This window comes from Portunus trituberculatus, chromosome 37, assembly GCF_017591435.1.
Source record: "Portunus trituberculatus isolate SZX2019 chromosome 37, ASM1759143v1, whole genome shotgun sequence".
Lineage (NCBI taxonomy): Eukaryota > Metazoa > Arthropoda > Malacostraca > Decapoda > Portunidae > Portunus > Portunus trituberculatus.
The window spans coordinates 13867750-13885146 of record NC_059291.1 but is presented as its reverse complement, the minus strand read 5'-3'; the positions used below and the strand labels follow the sequence as shown (position 1 = coordinate 13885146).

The window sequence follows — 17397 nt, the reverse complement described above, 5'->3', positions numbered from 1 at the left end:
GATCCCCCCAGCAGAACCAGATCGGAATCGTGGCAAGAGGCTCGCCTGTGCCTAGAGCCTCGACCCCGACCTCTACCTCTAATTCTGGTAGGGGCTGTTGACTTTTTAACAGGGAAGGGTTGCAATCCCCGCCCCAACCAGTTAGGTCTGCCTTGGGCAGGGACACTGGTATCCCTGAGGGTAAAAACCCTGGCTGCCCAAGAAAGGACAGAAAGGGAGGCAAAGACAGCAGAAACAGAAGGGGACTGAGCTATGGGACATAGAGGGCACTCACTCCTCACTTGGATAGAAAATATACTCGTGTATATATATATATATATATATATATATATATATATATATATATATATATATATATATATATATATATATATATATATATAGGCTGTAGCGTAGTGGATAAGGTGGTGAGTGTGGGATGGGGCAGACATCCATGCATAGGTTCGAATCCCACCACATAATGCTTTGAAGCTATGCCATTAGTCGAATGGTTTAAAGTTACGTACATGTCACCATGATACCCAGGTTCGAGGTGGTTACACCAAAAATGTGCTTGCGTGGTGATGAGAGCCCAAATATGGGTACCACTATAAATAAAGTTGCCCGCGCCACTAATGGGCGGAAGCTGAACAGCACTTCCCACATATACTCAAGTATATATATATATATATATATATATATATATATATATATATATATATATATATATATATATATATATATATATATATATATATATATATATATATATATATATATATATATATATATATATATATATATATATATATATATATATATATATATATATATATATATAAAGTGTATAAATGGGCAGGAGATGGTCTCTTCAACATGTCTCATTAAAAGTGATACTTAGCTCAGCGTTGGTTATTTTTTTAATGAGTTCTTTTTTTTTTCATATTAATGATTTTCCTGTAGAGCATCATATTCGCCAGATCACGATTTCGGGTCCTGGACCCTTTTTCAGTGACAATGGAGCTAGTTGTGATCTCAGAGATTGAGGTGAGAGTGGCAGCGCTACGGCACGGGTTATATTTTTACAGTTGGCTAGTGGCTAAGCGCAGTCAGCTCAGTCTCTGATTGGAGGCGCGCTGGTGTGTCCTCCCATTGCTTCATACTTGGGAGCGCTTCTGTATGTTGAGGTTTGGCTCCAAGATCTTGATGTAAAGGGCTTCTATGATGGGGAGCCGTCTAATATCTTTGCAGATCTTGATTACTTCCGTGTTTTCTTCTATGTACGGTCTTATGTACTTGTTTTAAGTGATTTGTATGTTTAGGGGATGTTCCACTCACACATTTTTATTGGATAGGGTGTAATCAAAAACTTTTCGTCTCGTCAACTCCCCTTCTCTGACTGACTCCTCAGCCTCTTTCTCACCGCCGAAATGTTGCATCTCTTTCTCTTTTATCGCTATTTTCATGCTAATTGCTCTACTGAACTTGCTAACTGCATGCCTTCCCTCCTCCTTCGGCCTCGCTGCACAAGGTTTTCTTCTTCCTGTCATCCCTATTCTTTCTAGCTCTCTAATACAAGAGCTAACCAGTATTCTCAATCATTCTTACCTTCCTTTGGTAAACTCTGGACTCTTTTATCGCTATTTTCATGCTAATTGCTCTACTGATCTTGCTAACTGCATGCCTTCTCTCCTCTTTCGGCCTCACTGCACAAGGTTTTCTTCTTCCTCTCATCCCTATTCTTTCCAGCTCTCTAATACAAGAGTTAACCAGTATTCTCAATCATTCTTACCTTTCTTTTGTAAACTCTGGATTCCCCTGCCTGCTTCTGTATTTCTGTCTTCCTATGACTTAACTTCTTTTAAGAGGTTATGAGGGAGGTTTCAAGACATTTGTCAGACTAATTCTCTACTATTCTTTTAAGGAGCTTGCATTTAAGTGGGCCTTATATATATATATATATATATATATATATATATATATATATATATATATATATATATATATATATATATATATATATATATATATATATATATATATATATATATATATATATATATATATATATATATATATATATATATATATATATATATATATATATATATATATATATATATATATATATATATATATATGTTTTCTTGCCTTTAGCAAGTTTCTCTCTTATATAATATATATATATATATATATATATATATATATATATATATATATATATATATATATATTTTTTTTTTTTTTTTTTTTTCTTGCCTTTGGCAAGTTTCTCTCTTGCATAATATATATATATATATATATATATATATATATATATATATATATATATATATATATATATATATATATATATATATGTATTAACTTCTGCAACATTCATAGTCTTAGATCTAATTTTCAATCTGTAGAATACAACCTCACCTCTATTAAACCTCATCTTCTTTTCGTCACCGAAACACAGCTGTCTGAGGCAATTGACAGTAGCCCCTTCTCTGTTCCCTCCTACTTCCTCTATCCTCATTTTCGTTCTAAAGCTGGATATTGCGTCTATGTGCACAATGACTTAACTTGCTCATGCCCAGCCTCTTGAATCTTCCGAGTTTTCCTCCAACTGGCTTCGACTCAATAGTCACTCTCTAACTAAATTTATCTATGTTGTCTATCTTTCCCCTAACTCCTCTGACTATACTAAATTCTTTGACTATTTAACTTCCAAAGTGGAGCACATTCTGTCCCTCTATCCTTTTGTGTAGATCTCCATCCTTAGAGATTTCAATGTTCACCACCAGCTTTAGCTTGTCTCTTCTTTCATTGACCATCCTGGTGAACTAGCCTTCACCTCTGCTATCCTCCATGATCTAGAGCAACTGGTGCAACACCCTATTCATATTCCTGACTGTCTTGGAGATACGCCCAACATTCTTAATCTTTTCCTTACCTTTAATCCTTCTGCTTATGTTGTTACCTTTCTTCTCAGTTGAGCTCCTTCAGTCACAACCTCTTATTTGTATCTTGTCCTATTTCTCCAATACCTCCCCAAGATCTCCCAAAGCGGAGGTGCTGTGGCGTTCAGGCTCTGCGAGTTGGGGGGGACCTCAGGAGGTATTGTACTGATTTTCCCTGGAATGATTACTGTTTCTGTGTCAGACCTATCTCTGTGTGTTTAACGTATAACAGAGATGATAGTGTCTGACATGGAGGCGTACATTCCTCACTCTTTTTCTCAACCTAAACCTTCTAAACCTTGTTTTAACACAGCCTGTTCTCGTTCTGTACATGATAGAAAGGTTGCCCACAAAAGGTACTTGAGCCTTCCATCACCTGAATCTCATGCACTTTATATTTCTGCCCAGAATCATGCCAAGTCTGTTCTTCAACTTGCCAAACACTCCTTCATAAATAGAAAATGTCAAAATCTTTCAAACTCAAACTCCCCTCGAGACTTCTGGCATCTGGCCAAAAACATCTCCAATAACTTTACTTCTTCATCTTTTCCTCCTTTATTTCATCCTGATGGCACCATTGCCATCATATCTGTCTCTACAGCTGAACTTTTTTCTCAAACCTTTGCTAACTACTCTACCTTCTGGGTTTGTCCCTCCCTTTCCTCCTCCCTCTGACTATTTCATTCCTGCAATTAAAGTTCTTCGTAATGGTTTCCATGCCCTCTCCTCTCTGGCCTAAACCCTCAAAAGGCTTAATGATCTGATGGGGCCCCTCGTATTGTTCTCAAAAACTGTGCTTCTGTGCTTGCACCTTGCCTAGCCAAACTCTTTCAACTGTGTTTATCGACTTCTACTTTTCCTTCATGCTGGAAGTTTGCCCACATTCATCCTGTTCCTAAAAAGGGTGACCGTTCTAATCCTTCAAACTACTGCACTATAGCTTTAATTTCTTGTTTTTCTGAAGTTTTTTAAATCTATCGCCAGTAGGAAGATTCTCAAACATCTGTCACCTCACTATCTCTCTGATCGTCAGTATGGCTTCCGTCGAGGTCATTCTACTTGTGATCTTCTGGCTTTCCTTACTGATTCTTGATCATCCTCTTTTAGAGATTTCAGTGAAACTTTTGCTGTCACGTTATACATACCAAAAGCTTTTGATAGAGTCTGGCACAAGCTTTGATTTCAAAACTGCCCTCCTACGATTTCTATCCTTCTCTCTGCAACTTTATCTCAAGTTTCCTTTCCGACCATTCTATTGCAACCGTGGTAAACGACCACTGTTCTTCTCCTAAATCTATTAACAGTGGTGTTCCTCAGGGACCTGTTCTGTCACCCATTTTCTTTCTATTATTCATTAATGAAGTTTTTAACAAAACTTCTTGCCCTATCCATTCGTGCGCTGATGATACCACCCTACACTTCTCCACGTCTTTTCAGAGACTACCAACTCTTGAAGAAGTCAACAAATCACTCAGGGACTCCACAGGACGCCTGACTTCTGATCGTAAAAAAGATTACTGATTGGAGCAAAGACAACTTAGTTGTGTTCAGTGTCTCAGAAGCTCAATTCTTCCATCTATTAACTCAACACGACCTCCCGTACAACTATCCCCTCCTCTTCAGTGACACTCAGCTGTCTCCATCTTCTACATTAAACATCCTCGGTCTGTCCTTTACCAATAATCTAAACTGGAAACTTCACATCTCATCTCTTGTTAAAACAGCTTTTTTGAAGTTAGACGTTCTGAGGCATCTCCTCCAGTTTTTCTCGCCTATCCAACTGCTAACTCTGTACAAGGGGCTTATCCGTCCTTGTATATAGTATTTTTTGCATGTTTGGGGGGTAAGGGGGGTTCACTCACACAGTTTTGTTAGATAGGGTGAAATCAAAAGCTTTTCGTCTCATCACCACCTCTCCTCTGAGTGATTGTCTTCAGCCTCTTTCTCACCACCGAAGTATTGCATCTCTACCTATCTTTTAACGCTATTTTCATGCTAACTGCTCTACTGATCTTGCTAACTGCATGCCTCCCCTCCTCCTGCGGCCTGTCTGCAGTGGGGGAGGGTGGCTAAAGAAGCTGAAGCCCAATTTTTTTTTTTTTATTATTATGAGCGAAGGTATATTATGTATGGTGCAAGGTAACAGATATATATGGAACAATAATGTAACATGGCTTTCTGAAAAGGCTAAATTAGATTCTATGACTTAATGTGAGTGTTTGTGTTAGGGACATAAAAAAAGGCTACCCCTTGTTAATAGTAAATTAGTTATCTCATCACTAAAGTTACAGAAAATGGGTGTTAATAAATGATTATTGCTCTTATTACATAAAATTATCTCTGCGTATAGTTTAAAAATGCCTTCAATATTGTTATGTTTTCAAAATATTTCTCAAGGACCCTTATAGCTGCTTCCCCGAACCCCAAACTGGGTCCCTTCAGTCGCAGTGGCTTGCCACCAATCTCAAGCGGTACAGGAATTCAGATTAGCCCCCTAAGCTCTGGTCCTGGAATTGCTACTGAATGAGAAATGGAGGGGACAGGAGGTGTAGAGAAGGGAAAGCCTAAGTGCGATAATTTTCATAGAGATACGATAGTTTATGATGTGAATTTCCACGAGCTCTACATCTCTCAGGAATTATCACTTTGTGATGGCTTAATTGATAGTCAACTTTGTATGTGAAATTTAAGTGACTGAGAGAACAGAAATAGAATAAAGGATGTGGATCCTTTGGCTTGGTAATTCTGTGTTGACTCCTCAGTAGTCAGTTATTTGTGAAAGGAGTTCATATTTTGTAAAGTTTAAATTCCTACAAAATTAAACTTTGTAGGCTGTAGAATTATATTCAATATCATTGTTATAAACCTTGTTCGAATTAACTTTTACCTTTCATTTTATTTTTATTCAGGTTTGAAGTGTTTTGTTAATCTTGGTAATAGTTAAAAGATGTAAGGAATCTAAATATATAAAGGAATCCTACATGCAGTATTTAAAAATTCAATTATCAAAACTAATTACGTATGTATTTTACTGGGCCTGTGACGTCACGAGTTCCTGTCCAGAGAAGCCATGCGCGTAGACCCAGTAGTCCGTGACAACATCAGACCGAGCGCTCCACGCCCACGCAGCTGATCTCTTCGCCATATTTACCGTAATATACAAGGTTTTTTAGCTCTAGACGCAGGTGTGTACTAGTAGTTGTAACAGGAGTGGAATGAGGAGGAAAGATGAAGAAATAAAGGAAGAAGGGGAGAAATAAAGGAGGCGGATGAGGATGAAAGCTGGTGCTGGGTTTTCATTCTTATTTAGTGTAACGTACAAGGTTCTGAATATGTCTATGAAGTTTCTAGGCGCAGATGTGTACTAACTGTGGTAGCAGAAGTGGGAGGAGGAGGGCAAACAAGAAAGCTTTCAGAAGACAATATTTACCGATGTTTTCAGGTGTGTAGATAGTGTATTAGTAGCAGTAGTGGATTCAAGGAGGGGGCTGAATCTCCCCCCGGTTAGTCCACTCCAGATTTTTATCCTGGATCCGCCACTGAAAGAATATACTGATAAGAAGAATGAACCATTCATGTGCACAATATCCTTCCATCCTGCAGAGAGTGGGACAAGGAGCTGGAAGAGAGCAAGATCAAAAAGAGAAAGACGAGCTTCGTGCGGGCGCTGATTCGATGCTTCGGCTGGGAGTTCGCGGCCGTCGGTATCTTGGCGGCCATCGAGGAGTGTGTCTTGAGGTAAGAGAGAGAGAGAGAGAGAGAGAGAGGTGTCCCTCCACGTGCCGTTCGTACATTTTTAATCAAAGCACCTTTGATAGTTACATCTCTTGTCTTCTGTCCAAAGGTTCATTCTTGAACGCTTCTGGCTCCCATCAGGACCATTTTCAAAGGTCACAGGGATAATTAGTCGGCTGCATTTATTTATGAAGTTATGTAAACCCTCTACTTATTTTCCTTCTTTTCATCTTTACCTAATAAATGATTTTATCATTATTATTATTATTATTTTTGTTATTATTATCATTCTTCTTCTTCTTCTTCTTATTATTATTATTATTATTATTATTATCATCATCATCATCATCATCATCATCATCATCATCATCATCATCTTCATTATTGCTAATCACGATCCATTTCATTATGTTATATGGGATTCTTTTAATATTGTATTTCATTAGTGTTATGGTTGTTGATGAAAACTTACATGATAGAATGTGGTTCTTTGTTCCCGTTTTGTTCGGAGCTGTATGGCTATCCACACACCCGTGCGCGAACTGCACTTGTGCAGAACCCAATGTTTACAAACAAGAATTTGTTGATAAACAACGTTGTTCACAAGTGACCATGACAGCATGCCAAGTAATTTACAAGAAAGACTGTAGAAAGATTTTATCAATTAGTAGAAAGCGAGAGTGCTGCTGATGTGAAAATATTTGCGCGTTCTGACCGGCTGGGAACTCTTATCTGCCTTCCTTTGTAGTTGTACTGAAACTCATTAATGAACCCACAGAATCACGCCATGAACTTGTCATTGCAATATTGGCAGCTGGACTCTGGGACTCGAGCACAGCAGTAGCATGGCCAAGAGGGTGTGTGAGTAAAGTATTAGTGAAAAAGCTAACAAAATTTTCTTTTTCATTAATTTTGCGTGTTGCTATTATCCGCATATTGATACTTTTATGTCTATGAAGAGTCATTGTGATGGAAATGGAGCTGGTGGATTATAATATTGAGTGAAAAGTGATACTACATGAAAAGAAAAAAAAATATAGAAATTAGTTATGAGCTGTGACCAAGAAATTTTCAAGAAGGAAGTTGTGGTGTGGGTTAAAGTTCGAAGGACAGCGGTGGTACTACCATCTGTTGGTATCGAGCAGTTTCATAGAAAACGTTTTCAGGAGTAACTTAAGAAAATTTCTCCCATTTCCCCCTCACCCCTTATTTATTCCCTCTATTCTCTCGTGGTTACAAACTTAAAAAAAAAAAAACAACAAGATACACACACACACACACACACACACACACACACACACACACACACACACATATATATATATATATATATATATATATATATATATATATATATATATATATATATATATATATATATATATATATATATATATATATATATATATATATATATATATATATATATATGCCACAAAGGCAACAACTGCTGTGGCCTGCTTTGTTGTTGGTGTTATGGCTGCAAAGATCTATGGATCCTTCTTATCCCTAGGGTAATCCTGTGCAGGTATCACAGGTGTCGTAGCTGGCTGGTCTTCCTCAACAAGGCACTGGTTAGGCGAAGGACAGCAGCAGGGCTGTTTCTAGCTTTGTCAGGGCCCTAGGCAAGATGCTGTTTGGGGGGCCCTAGATTTCATTTTTTCGTCGGAGCCCCTTGGTGACTTAGGAAATTTAAATTTTCCAAGCTACCCAGGGGACACCTGGTGGCTTGGGGGCCCTAGGCAATCGCCTTGTCCGCTTATAGCTAGAAACGGCCCTGGACAGCAGGTTGCCAGGAGGATAGACAAGTTGAGTGTTGTGATGCCCAAGGGGGATCAGAGCCTGGGGTGTAGTGCACTGCGGTGGGAGTGGAAGGAAATGTTCGATGGTCTCAGGGATAGTCCTACACCATGGGCAGAAGGGATCAGGAGACAGACATAGGCAGTGCAAGTGAGCACTGAGTGTGGTGTGGCCCAGGCAGAGGCAGGCAATGGCTGCTGTCTTGCGTTTCTAACCCCTGTTTGAATCTTGTAACGACGCCCGTCCTCTCCTGCTGATGGATCCCCCCCATCCATCTCCATGCTGCCTGCGACCTGCACGCTATATCTTGGTATCTCTATTCTCTAATTGATTTCTCCAACCTTCCCATTGAACCCATATATCCTCTAAGTATAGAATTCTTGGTTGTGACTGCAACAAAAGTGAGTAAACAACCATGTGTGTGTGGTCGTTAACTTCGGTTGGTTCAAATCGTTTGATGAGTGGTCAACTCAAGCTGCTGATCATAGGGAACCTTTGAGTCTCTCATGATGTAAGTGGTGTTTAGTTTAATTTCCTCCCTGTCTATATAAAGAATAATGCCTTTTTTTCCACACCTGGGCATTTCCAAAAGAGAATTTAAAGTTTTTACTTTCCTGTATGTTTCTTCCTCTACTAATCGTTCATTATGTTTGTTCGTTCACTTTACTTGAGGTTTTTCAGTCACACCACACCACCTTTCAGTTACATTCAGGTAAACTTACAAGATACTACATGATTTGTTCCTATATACTTATATACCACCTCTGTGCAACAATTCACCCTTTGGAATATTAACCACTCCACAACTATCTTAGCTGCTTCACTCTTGACATACATCAGACATTCACAAAACTCACATTTATTCCATCCTAACACTTATTGTACTACTCCTATATAGTATATTTAATTTCCACTGCACATAGGGATAATCCTACCAATAGCACCTAACAAAGCAGTAAAATTATCACATTTAATGAACTATGTATTATACACAATAGGTTTTTTGGGATTTAATTTCAGGGATTTTATGTCCCATACAGGCTCTTTAAGTCTAGTAGGTGACCTAGTAGGGTGGTCCAGGGGAGGGTGTACCCCCTATAGGTAGGTTAGGTTAGAATAGTATTGTAGCAGTGGAGTGTCCAGGATGAGGAGGGAGCACGCACTCTTCTAGTTAGGATAGCTTTGTGGTTGTGTTCAAATGGTATCCTAACTGATGGTGTTTACTGGGAGCTGAGACCACCTCTACCTCCACCAATTAGGGGAAAATTTCCCTTGAAAATCTGTAAATCCCCACAGGCCCCCAAGCTTGTTGGGGCTGGGGAGGGATGACTAAAGAATATGACTTTAATGAAATTTCCTTACAATTTTCAGACTTTGGGGAAATCTCCCTACATTTTTCAAAGTCCTTTTTATCACTTGACATATGGTTTTCCCTTACCCAAAATCCCTGATTCCCAACTGGCCTCCAAGATTGTTGGAGCTGGAGAGGAATGACACAAGAAAATATAAAGTGGTGCTATTGGTAAGATTTACCATTAGCTGATATGTGCAGGTATAGACCCTTTCCTATGCGAAATTTTATCAGGGTTTGTGATGGAGACTGTATATGTGTCATCAATCTCGTGAGAAGGCTACGTTATAACTTTTCCCAGTGGGCAAGCGTCATTGTGAGTCCTGACAACAATGAACCCCTGACACTAGTTCTTAAGGTGATGCAGGAATGCACATGTCATGCCATCTCAAAGGTGACGCCGTTCCAGGATAGTCCAGCCAGTCTTGCTAGGCGGCCTGGTGCGTTATTTCGACAGCCGCCACGTAGGGAGTCTTGGTGCGGGCATGGCCTACGCGTCAGGCATTGTCTTGATAGCAGTTGTGCACATCTTTGTGTACCATCCGTACAACTTCAAGTGTCGCCACATCACCCTGAATCTGAAAACTGCATCCTGTGCCCTCATCTTCAGAAAGGTAGGCTGTGCCACCCACCCCTCCCAGCTAGTCCTCAAGTCACTGGTATGATGATTTAAACCTTATGCCTTATAGAGCTGCATGCCACGTCCTTATATAGATGCGTCTGGTTCTATGGTGTACATCACAGCTGTTCCTGTTAACCACCATCAGTGCTAAACATTCCCATATTACTCATCTGCAAATGATACAAACACCATCTTATATATGCACTTTTAGTATTATATATATTACAGGTCAATAAAGCAGCAACACAAACTACTCAAACCTCAGCACATGATCTGGTTGCTTCCTTCAGGCAACATGCTTACTGGTGTCTGGTACTTGTAATAGGTGTGGGTCTATGCATGAATGCAAGTCTATTGTGTTTAACACCAGAATTTGTGTTGTTTGGCCACCATTATTGGAAGGGCCAGTAACAACCATACATTTGACCAAGGACTTGGTAATCCAGACTTTATTACATTTAAGACCTTTGAAGACTTTCCTATATTGTACTGTGCGCCACCACACATTTCCCTTGAAATGTTAATGTCAAGAAAGTTTGTCAGCACTACATATATTTATGAAGTTCTGTAGCCATTAGTCCCTCTACTTATTTTTCTTCTTTTTCATCTTCTTCTAATAAATGTGTATTATCATTATTATTATTACATATTATTGTTATTATTATTATTATTATTATTATTATTATTATTATTATTATCATCATCATCAATATTATTATTACTTTTATTAATAGTTATTTTCATTATCATCATAATTTTTGCTAATCATGATCCATTTCATTATGTTATATGGGATTCTTTTAATATTGTATTTCATTAGTGTTATGGTTGTTGATGAAAACTTATATGATACAATTAATCTAGAATAAAGATAGTACAAGTAAAAGTTTTGTCTGTTCCTGTAGAGCAATTGCTTGTAAGTTAGTGTTGTACATGAAAAACTGCATTGCTTAGCCCTCTGATAAAGGTGCTAGTGAGGTCATGGGTGCTGTGACATGATGAGGCTGAGCAAGTGATTGTTAAACATATGGGGATGATTGGCTTGGCTGTCGGATGTTGATAAGCAGATTAACTTTTGTTGGCAGGTTCCCTACTTGATGAGGCAGCCTTCATACCCATATTTTTCAGTTAAAGTGACATGTCAATTCAAGGGATTTTAGTAGGTAAATATCATTTAAGTTCTGATGTCCATGGTATCATACATCCATTTTCATTTCATACTCACCTTGCTAACTCCCCTCCCTCTGTGTTTCTATCTCCTCTATCTAAATCCTTCCCCTCTCTCTCTCTCTCTCTCTCTCTCTCTCTCTCTCTCTCTCTCTCTCTCTCTCTCTCTCTCTCTCTCTCTCTCTCTCTCTCTCTCTCTCTCCAGAAATTAATTAATAGATCCATAGGAATAATGGCTTCTCACCACCATCTATATGCTCCACATGTGTGTGTGTGTGTGTGTGTTATTAACCATAGTCTTTGCTGGTCACCCAGCCATCCTTTCCCTTTTGGAAAGAGCTCAGAGCTCATACTAACTGATCTTCGGTTAGGACTGAGACACACATAACTCACACACCAGAAAAGCAAGGCCACAATGTCTCAAGTTACATCCCGTATCTATTTACTGCTAGGTGAATAGGGGCTACACATTAAGAGGTTCACCCATTTGCCTAGCCGTTCCCAGGACTCGAACCCAGACCCTCTCAGTTGTGACTCGAGCATGATAACCACTATACTACGCAGAGTGTGTGTATGTATTTACCTAATTGTATTTACCTAATTGTGACATACGGGAAAGGAGCTATGCTCGTACTGTCCCGTCTCCATATCTACTAATGTCCAGCTTTTTCTTAAAATCATGAATATTCCTTGCGTTGACCACTTCCACGTCTAAACTATTCCATGCTTCCACCCTTCTATGAGGGAAGCTATATTTTTTCACATCTCTCCTATAAGTGGCCATTTTAGTTTTTCCCATGCCCTCTCGACATTCTTTCATTCCACATACACAGATCTTCCCTATCCATTTTTCCATGCCAATCATCACTCTGTATATTGCTATCAGGTCTCCCCTTTCTCTTCTGTTTTCCAGGGTCGGAAGTTGCATTCTGTTCAGTCTGTCTTCATAAGTCAAATCTCTTAAGTCAGGCACCATTTTTGTTGCAGCCCTCTGTACTTTCTCTAGTTTCCTTATGTGTTTCTTTAAGTTCGGAGCCCACTGTATTGTTGCATATTCAAGCCTTGGTCTTATCATTGCAGTAATTATTTTCTTCATCATTTCTTCATCTAAATATACGAACGCCACTCTTATGTTCCTCAATAAGTTCAATACTTCTCCAATTATTTTGTTTATATGTCTCTCTGGCGATAGGTCATTGGTAATTGTCACCCCAAGGTCTTTTTCTTCATGACTGGTTTTATGTCTTCATTTCCTATCTTGTACATACTCCTGATTCTTCTTTCACTCTTGCCAAACTCTAATTTCTTGCATTTTGTCGTGTTGAACTCCATTTGCCATGTACAGCTCCATTTCCATATTCTGTCCAAGTCTTCCTGGAGTAGTTCGCAATCTTTGTCACATCTCACTTTTCTTAACAATTTTGCATCGTCTGCAAATAGGCTCACATAACTGGACACCCCATCCACCATGTCATTTATGTAGACCGCAAACATTACTGGTGCCAACACTGATCCCTGTGGAACTCCACTCTCCACCAAGCCCCATTCTGATGGTCTGTCCTTAATTATTGTTCTCATTTCTCTTCCTACCAAAAAGTCTTCCATCCATTTTAGTAAACTGCCATGCACTCCTCCTACCATTTCAAGTTTCCAGATCAGGCCTTTTTTAAATCCAGATATATTCCATCAGCCCAACCATCTCTTTCCTGTATTACATCTATCACCCTCGAATAGTAACATATCAGGTTTGTCGTGCATGAACGCCCTTTTCTAAAACCAAATTGACACTCACAAAGTATGTCATTTTTCTCCAAGAAGTCTGTCCATCTATTCTTCACCACCCTCTCACACATCTTAGCTACCACACTTGTAAGTGACACTGGTCTATAGTTCAATGGGTCTCTCTTGTTACCTGATTTATAAATTGGGACAATGTTAGCTCTTTTCCAGTCTTGGGGCACTACACCTTCCCTTAATGAGGCATCAATTACTTCACAAACTTTTTCTGCCAGTTGCTCCCTGCATTCTCTTAAAATCCATCCTGATACCCCATCAGGTCCCACAGCTTTTCTCACTTCTAAACTCCCCATCATATTCTTGATCTCCTCCACAGTTACTTGAAACTCCTTCATAATCCCTTTCTGTTCCATTACCAGTGGTTTGTCAAAAGCAGTCTCCTTTGTGAATACCTTCCGAAAGCATCCATTCATAGCCTCTGCCATTTCCTGGGATCCTCACTGCATACTCCATTTACTTCTAAACTTTCAATACTTTCTCTATTTTTGATGTTGTTGTTCACATGTCTGTAAAAAGCCTTGGTTGGTCTTTACATTTATCAATTATATCCTTTTCTTGTTTCTTTCTTTCTTCTCTTCTAATCAACACATATTCATTTCTTGCTCTTTTGTAACTTTCCCACTGCTTAATCCGTCTTTTCCTTCTCCACCTCTTCCATGCATCCTCTTTTCTTGTTCTAGCCTTTTCACATCTATCGTTAAACCAGTCCTGCTTTCCAACTTCTCTATGTTGTCTTATTGGTACAAATTTTTCTCACCTTCTTTGTATATTTTTATAAATTCCTTCCACTTTTCATTTGCTCCTTAGCACTCTTGAATTTCATCCAATTTGTCTCTTGAAAGAATTTCTTTAGGTTTCCAAAATCTGTCTTGGCATAATTCCATCTTCCCACTTTATATTCTTCATTTCTTCTAGATTTCTCTTCATCTATCACCTTGAACTCCAAAACTGCATGATCACTCTTTGCTAAAGGGCACTCCACCCTCATCTCCTCAATGACCATTGGCTCTGTACTAAAGACCAAGTCCAGTCTTGACGATGCTCCCTCTCCTCCAAACCTAGTATCTTCTTTGACCCACTGAGTTAACACATTTTCCATTGCCAGTGTCAATAGTGTATTTCCCCATGTTGTCTCTGATCCTTCCATTGACCAGTCCTCCCAACACACCTCTTTACAATTAAAATCTCCCATCATTATAGTTCGTTCACAGCCACCCAACATTTCTTCCAGACATGTTCCTGTATCTCTTATCATTTCTTCATATTCCTGTACTGACCATGCATTTGTCTTAGGTGGTACGTACACCACTATGTAGTGCCTCTTTTTCCTTCATTAGTTTCTGCTCTGATCTTTAGCACTTCTGCCTTTCCCATACCTTCTTTCACTTGATCCACCTTTATATCTTTTTTAACCAGCAACATCACTCCTCCTCCCATCTTACCTACTCTATTTCTTTTCCAAACATTATATTTCCCTTCTCCAACCATCATCAGGTCTTCTCCCTCTCTCAGTTTTGTTTCAGTAAGACCCACAATATCTGGGTTCTTATCCCTCAAGTAATTGTTGAGTTTTAAAATCCCCGATATCACTCCATTTATGTTAGGAATACATTACATTCCGCTCATACGTAAGTTTCTTTAGTCCTTTCTTACTGTACTTTTCTGGGTTATGAACCACTTCCTCAGTCTCATGTGTGTGTGTGTGTGTATGTTGTAAAAATTACTGAAGTACATGAGACTTATCATAGGTCAATTGAAATGTGCTTCGGATTTTGCGAGGCAAATCACCTCTGCTAGATAGGAGCTTTCACATGAAACATGCTGTGCTTTGCCACACTGTCAGTCTTTAAAGAGTACAACCACCCACATGAATCATCACCTCCCAACCACTCAAGTCTGGAAAGTGTCATTAGGAAACCCAAGATTCACCATTTAAAAAAGGGAGGGAACAGAGGGCATGTGAAAGCTCCCATCTAGCAGAGGTGATTTCCCTCGCAAAATTTGAAGCACATATCATCTGACCTACAGTAAGTCTCATGTACTTCAGTAATTTTACTTCAGCAAATCACCTGTCTGCTAGATGGCACTGTCACATGAGATTTTAAAGTCACGTGGGTGTTGTAACCATCTAATCCTGTCAAATGCCACATCATGTAAATAGGTGTAAAGAAAACTTCCTAGAAAGAGAGCCCAATCTTTATTATGAAAACCTAACATTACCATCACTGAACACAATAAATCAAAACATGTAAAACCCCACATAACATATACATAAACATGAATTACACAGAACCCAGCACTGCCACTTGAAATGGGTCTGTGTCCCAGAGTATATCCTGATTATAATGTCTAGCGAATGTGTCCTCCTGCATCCAACCAACCTTGGCCATGATAGTGGCAATTGGCACAGCCAGCACCTTGGCCATAGATGCCAAGGCAGGTCTAACACTACCTGCAGTGAACTTCTTGGTGTCAATTCCACACCTATCTAACATTGTCTTGAGCCACCTGGCCACTGTGTCTTTAGAAACACTCCTATGAGGTTTTATGTAACTGATGAGTAGTTTCCCTTCTGCATTCCCAAATTCTGTCTGGAGCTTCTCAGTTCTCTCTATATATTCCTTCATGGTCATAAATACACACAGCCTGTTATCCTGAGTATAAGCTCTAAACTCAATTGTCCAAACATCAAACTTGGGTCGGCATTGCTTGATGCTACCCCTAACAAAACTGAAACAGAATCTTCTCCAAAGGTGATGTTCCTCAGCATTAACAAGTGCAATGCTTGAACCCTGGCTGCTTGTGTCAGTGCCATCAGCATCACCAACTTGAGCGACAGGTCCTTCAAAGAAAGGCTGTGCATAGAAAGGTGCAAGCTGAAAACCCCACACAGAAACCTATTGACAAGAGAGTGATTCCCTGCCCTGCATCCTTCCACCACAATGCCTAGGACTACCCGTAGGGCTGGAACCTAGACGAGAAACCTCTAGTTCTGCCAGGAAGACGCCACGAGAAAACCTGCCTCTTGGCTGTGATGGTGGACCGTAACTTTGCCAATTCTTCAATCTGTTTTACACTTTTGGAGATATCATCACCAAACAAGAATCTGGACATGGGAACTTTTTCTGTGCAGAGGTGAGAAAACTTGTGATTCAATTCATGCTTCATCACAAACCTCATATTGAGGTTGTTCCTAACATTGGCATGACCTAACAAGGCCAGTGCACCATTTATCAGGTTTGTTTCCTGTGCCACCACATGGTGCTGCTCATCATGGGCCACTTTGTCTAATTTTACTAAAGATTTGGTAATTATAGAAGCAGCCCTCAAAATGTCCTTATTAACCTCCCTTTGCCGAAAATCCACTCTCTTGGCCTCCGGCCTCAGTGCCTCCAACACTTGAGGGTTGCAGTCCACTGCAGAGAGGGCAGGGCAGTTAGCAGGTCTCAAAACACAGTCATCCTCACATAAGGCTTTATAGTCGTCCTCTCGAATGCCCTTATCAAAACATAAAATTTATCATATCAGCCACCTTACCGTCCACTTCGGCTGAAAACACGTCCGTCGGCCCAAATACTTGAACGCCCTGAAGAAGGGGACTCACAGTAGTGGAGGGCTCACCAACGGAATCATCATCACTGCTGTCTGCAGGGAATCCTGAGAAGGAAGGAGGGGATGGCGAGCAAGCCTGCCCATGAGAAGGCCCAGCACCCTCATTAATCCTGGTGGTGCGGGCAGTGGAGGAGGCCCCCGCATTCATAGGATTAGGTGAAACCAGGGGAAGGCTCCCACGGTCCCTCTTGAGACGGTCAATTTCAGACCTCATCTCAGCCAGGGCGTCTAAAACAGCATTCCACTGCCCGGGTGGGGGGGGGCCGAAGGTAGAGTTGAAGCGGGCGGGGGGCAGGGGGCAGAGGCAAACACGTTGGAACCGTGAACTGAACATGACTGGCGCTTCCTCGCCCGATCCCCGGCATGATGACTCCTGGAAGAGTCAC

The 17397-nt window shown here is 40.0% G+C and overlaps 1 protein-coding gene across 7 annotated transcripts in view; it reads left to right on the top strand.

Annotated features, from left to right (window-relative positions):
* The window catches only part of LOC123514240 (ATP-binding cassette sub-family C member 4-like), a 221907-nt gene that overhangs the window by 83170 nt on the left and 121340 nt on the right, over nt 1-17397 (top strand). For 3 of the 7 annotated variants that reach the window (XM_045271971.1, XM_045271970.1, XM_045271974.1), the window contains one exon: nt 6531-6665. In XM_045271971.1, coding sequence (XP_045127906.1) covers nt 6531-6665 — 135 coding nt within the window. Of the gene's footprint in view, nt 1-5901; nt 6080-6530; nt 6666-8319; nt 8773-10222; nt 10428-17397 lie in introns of those variants that run through there. The other 4 variants (XM_045271969.1, XM_045271975.1, XM_045271972.1 and 1 more) reach the window with 4 other exon arrangements.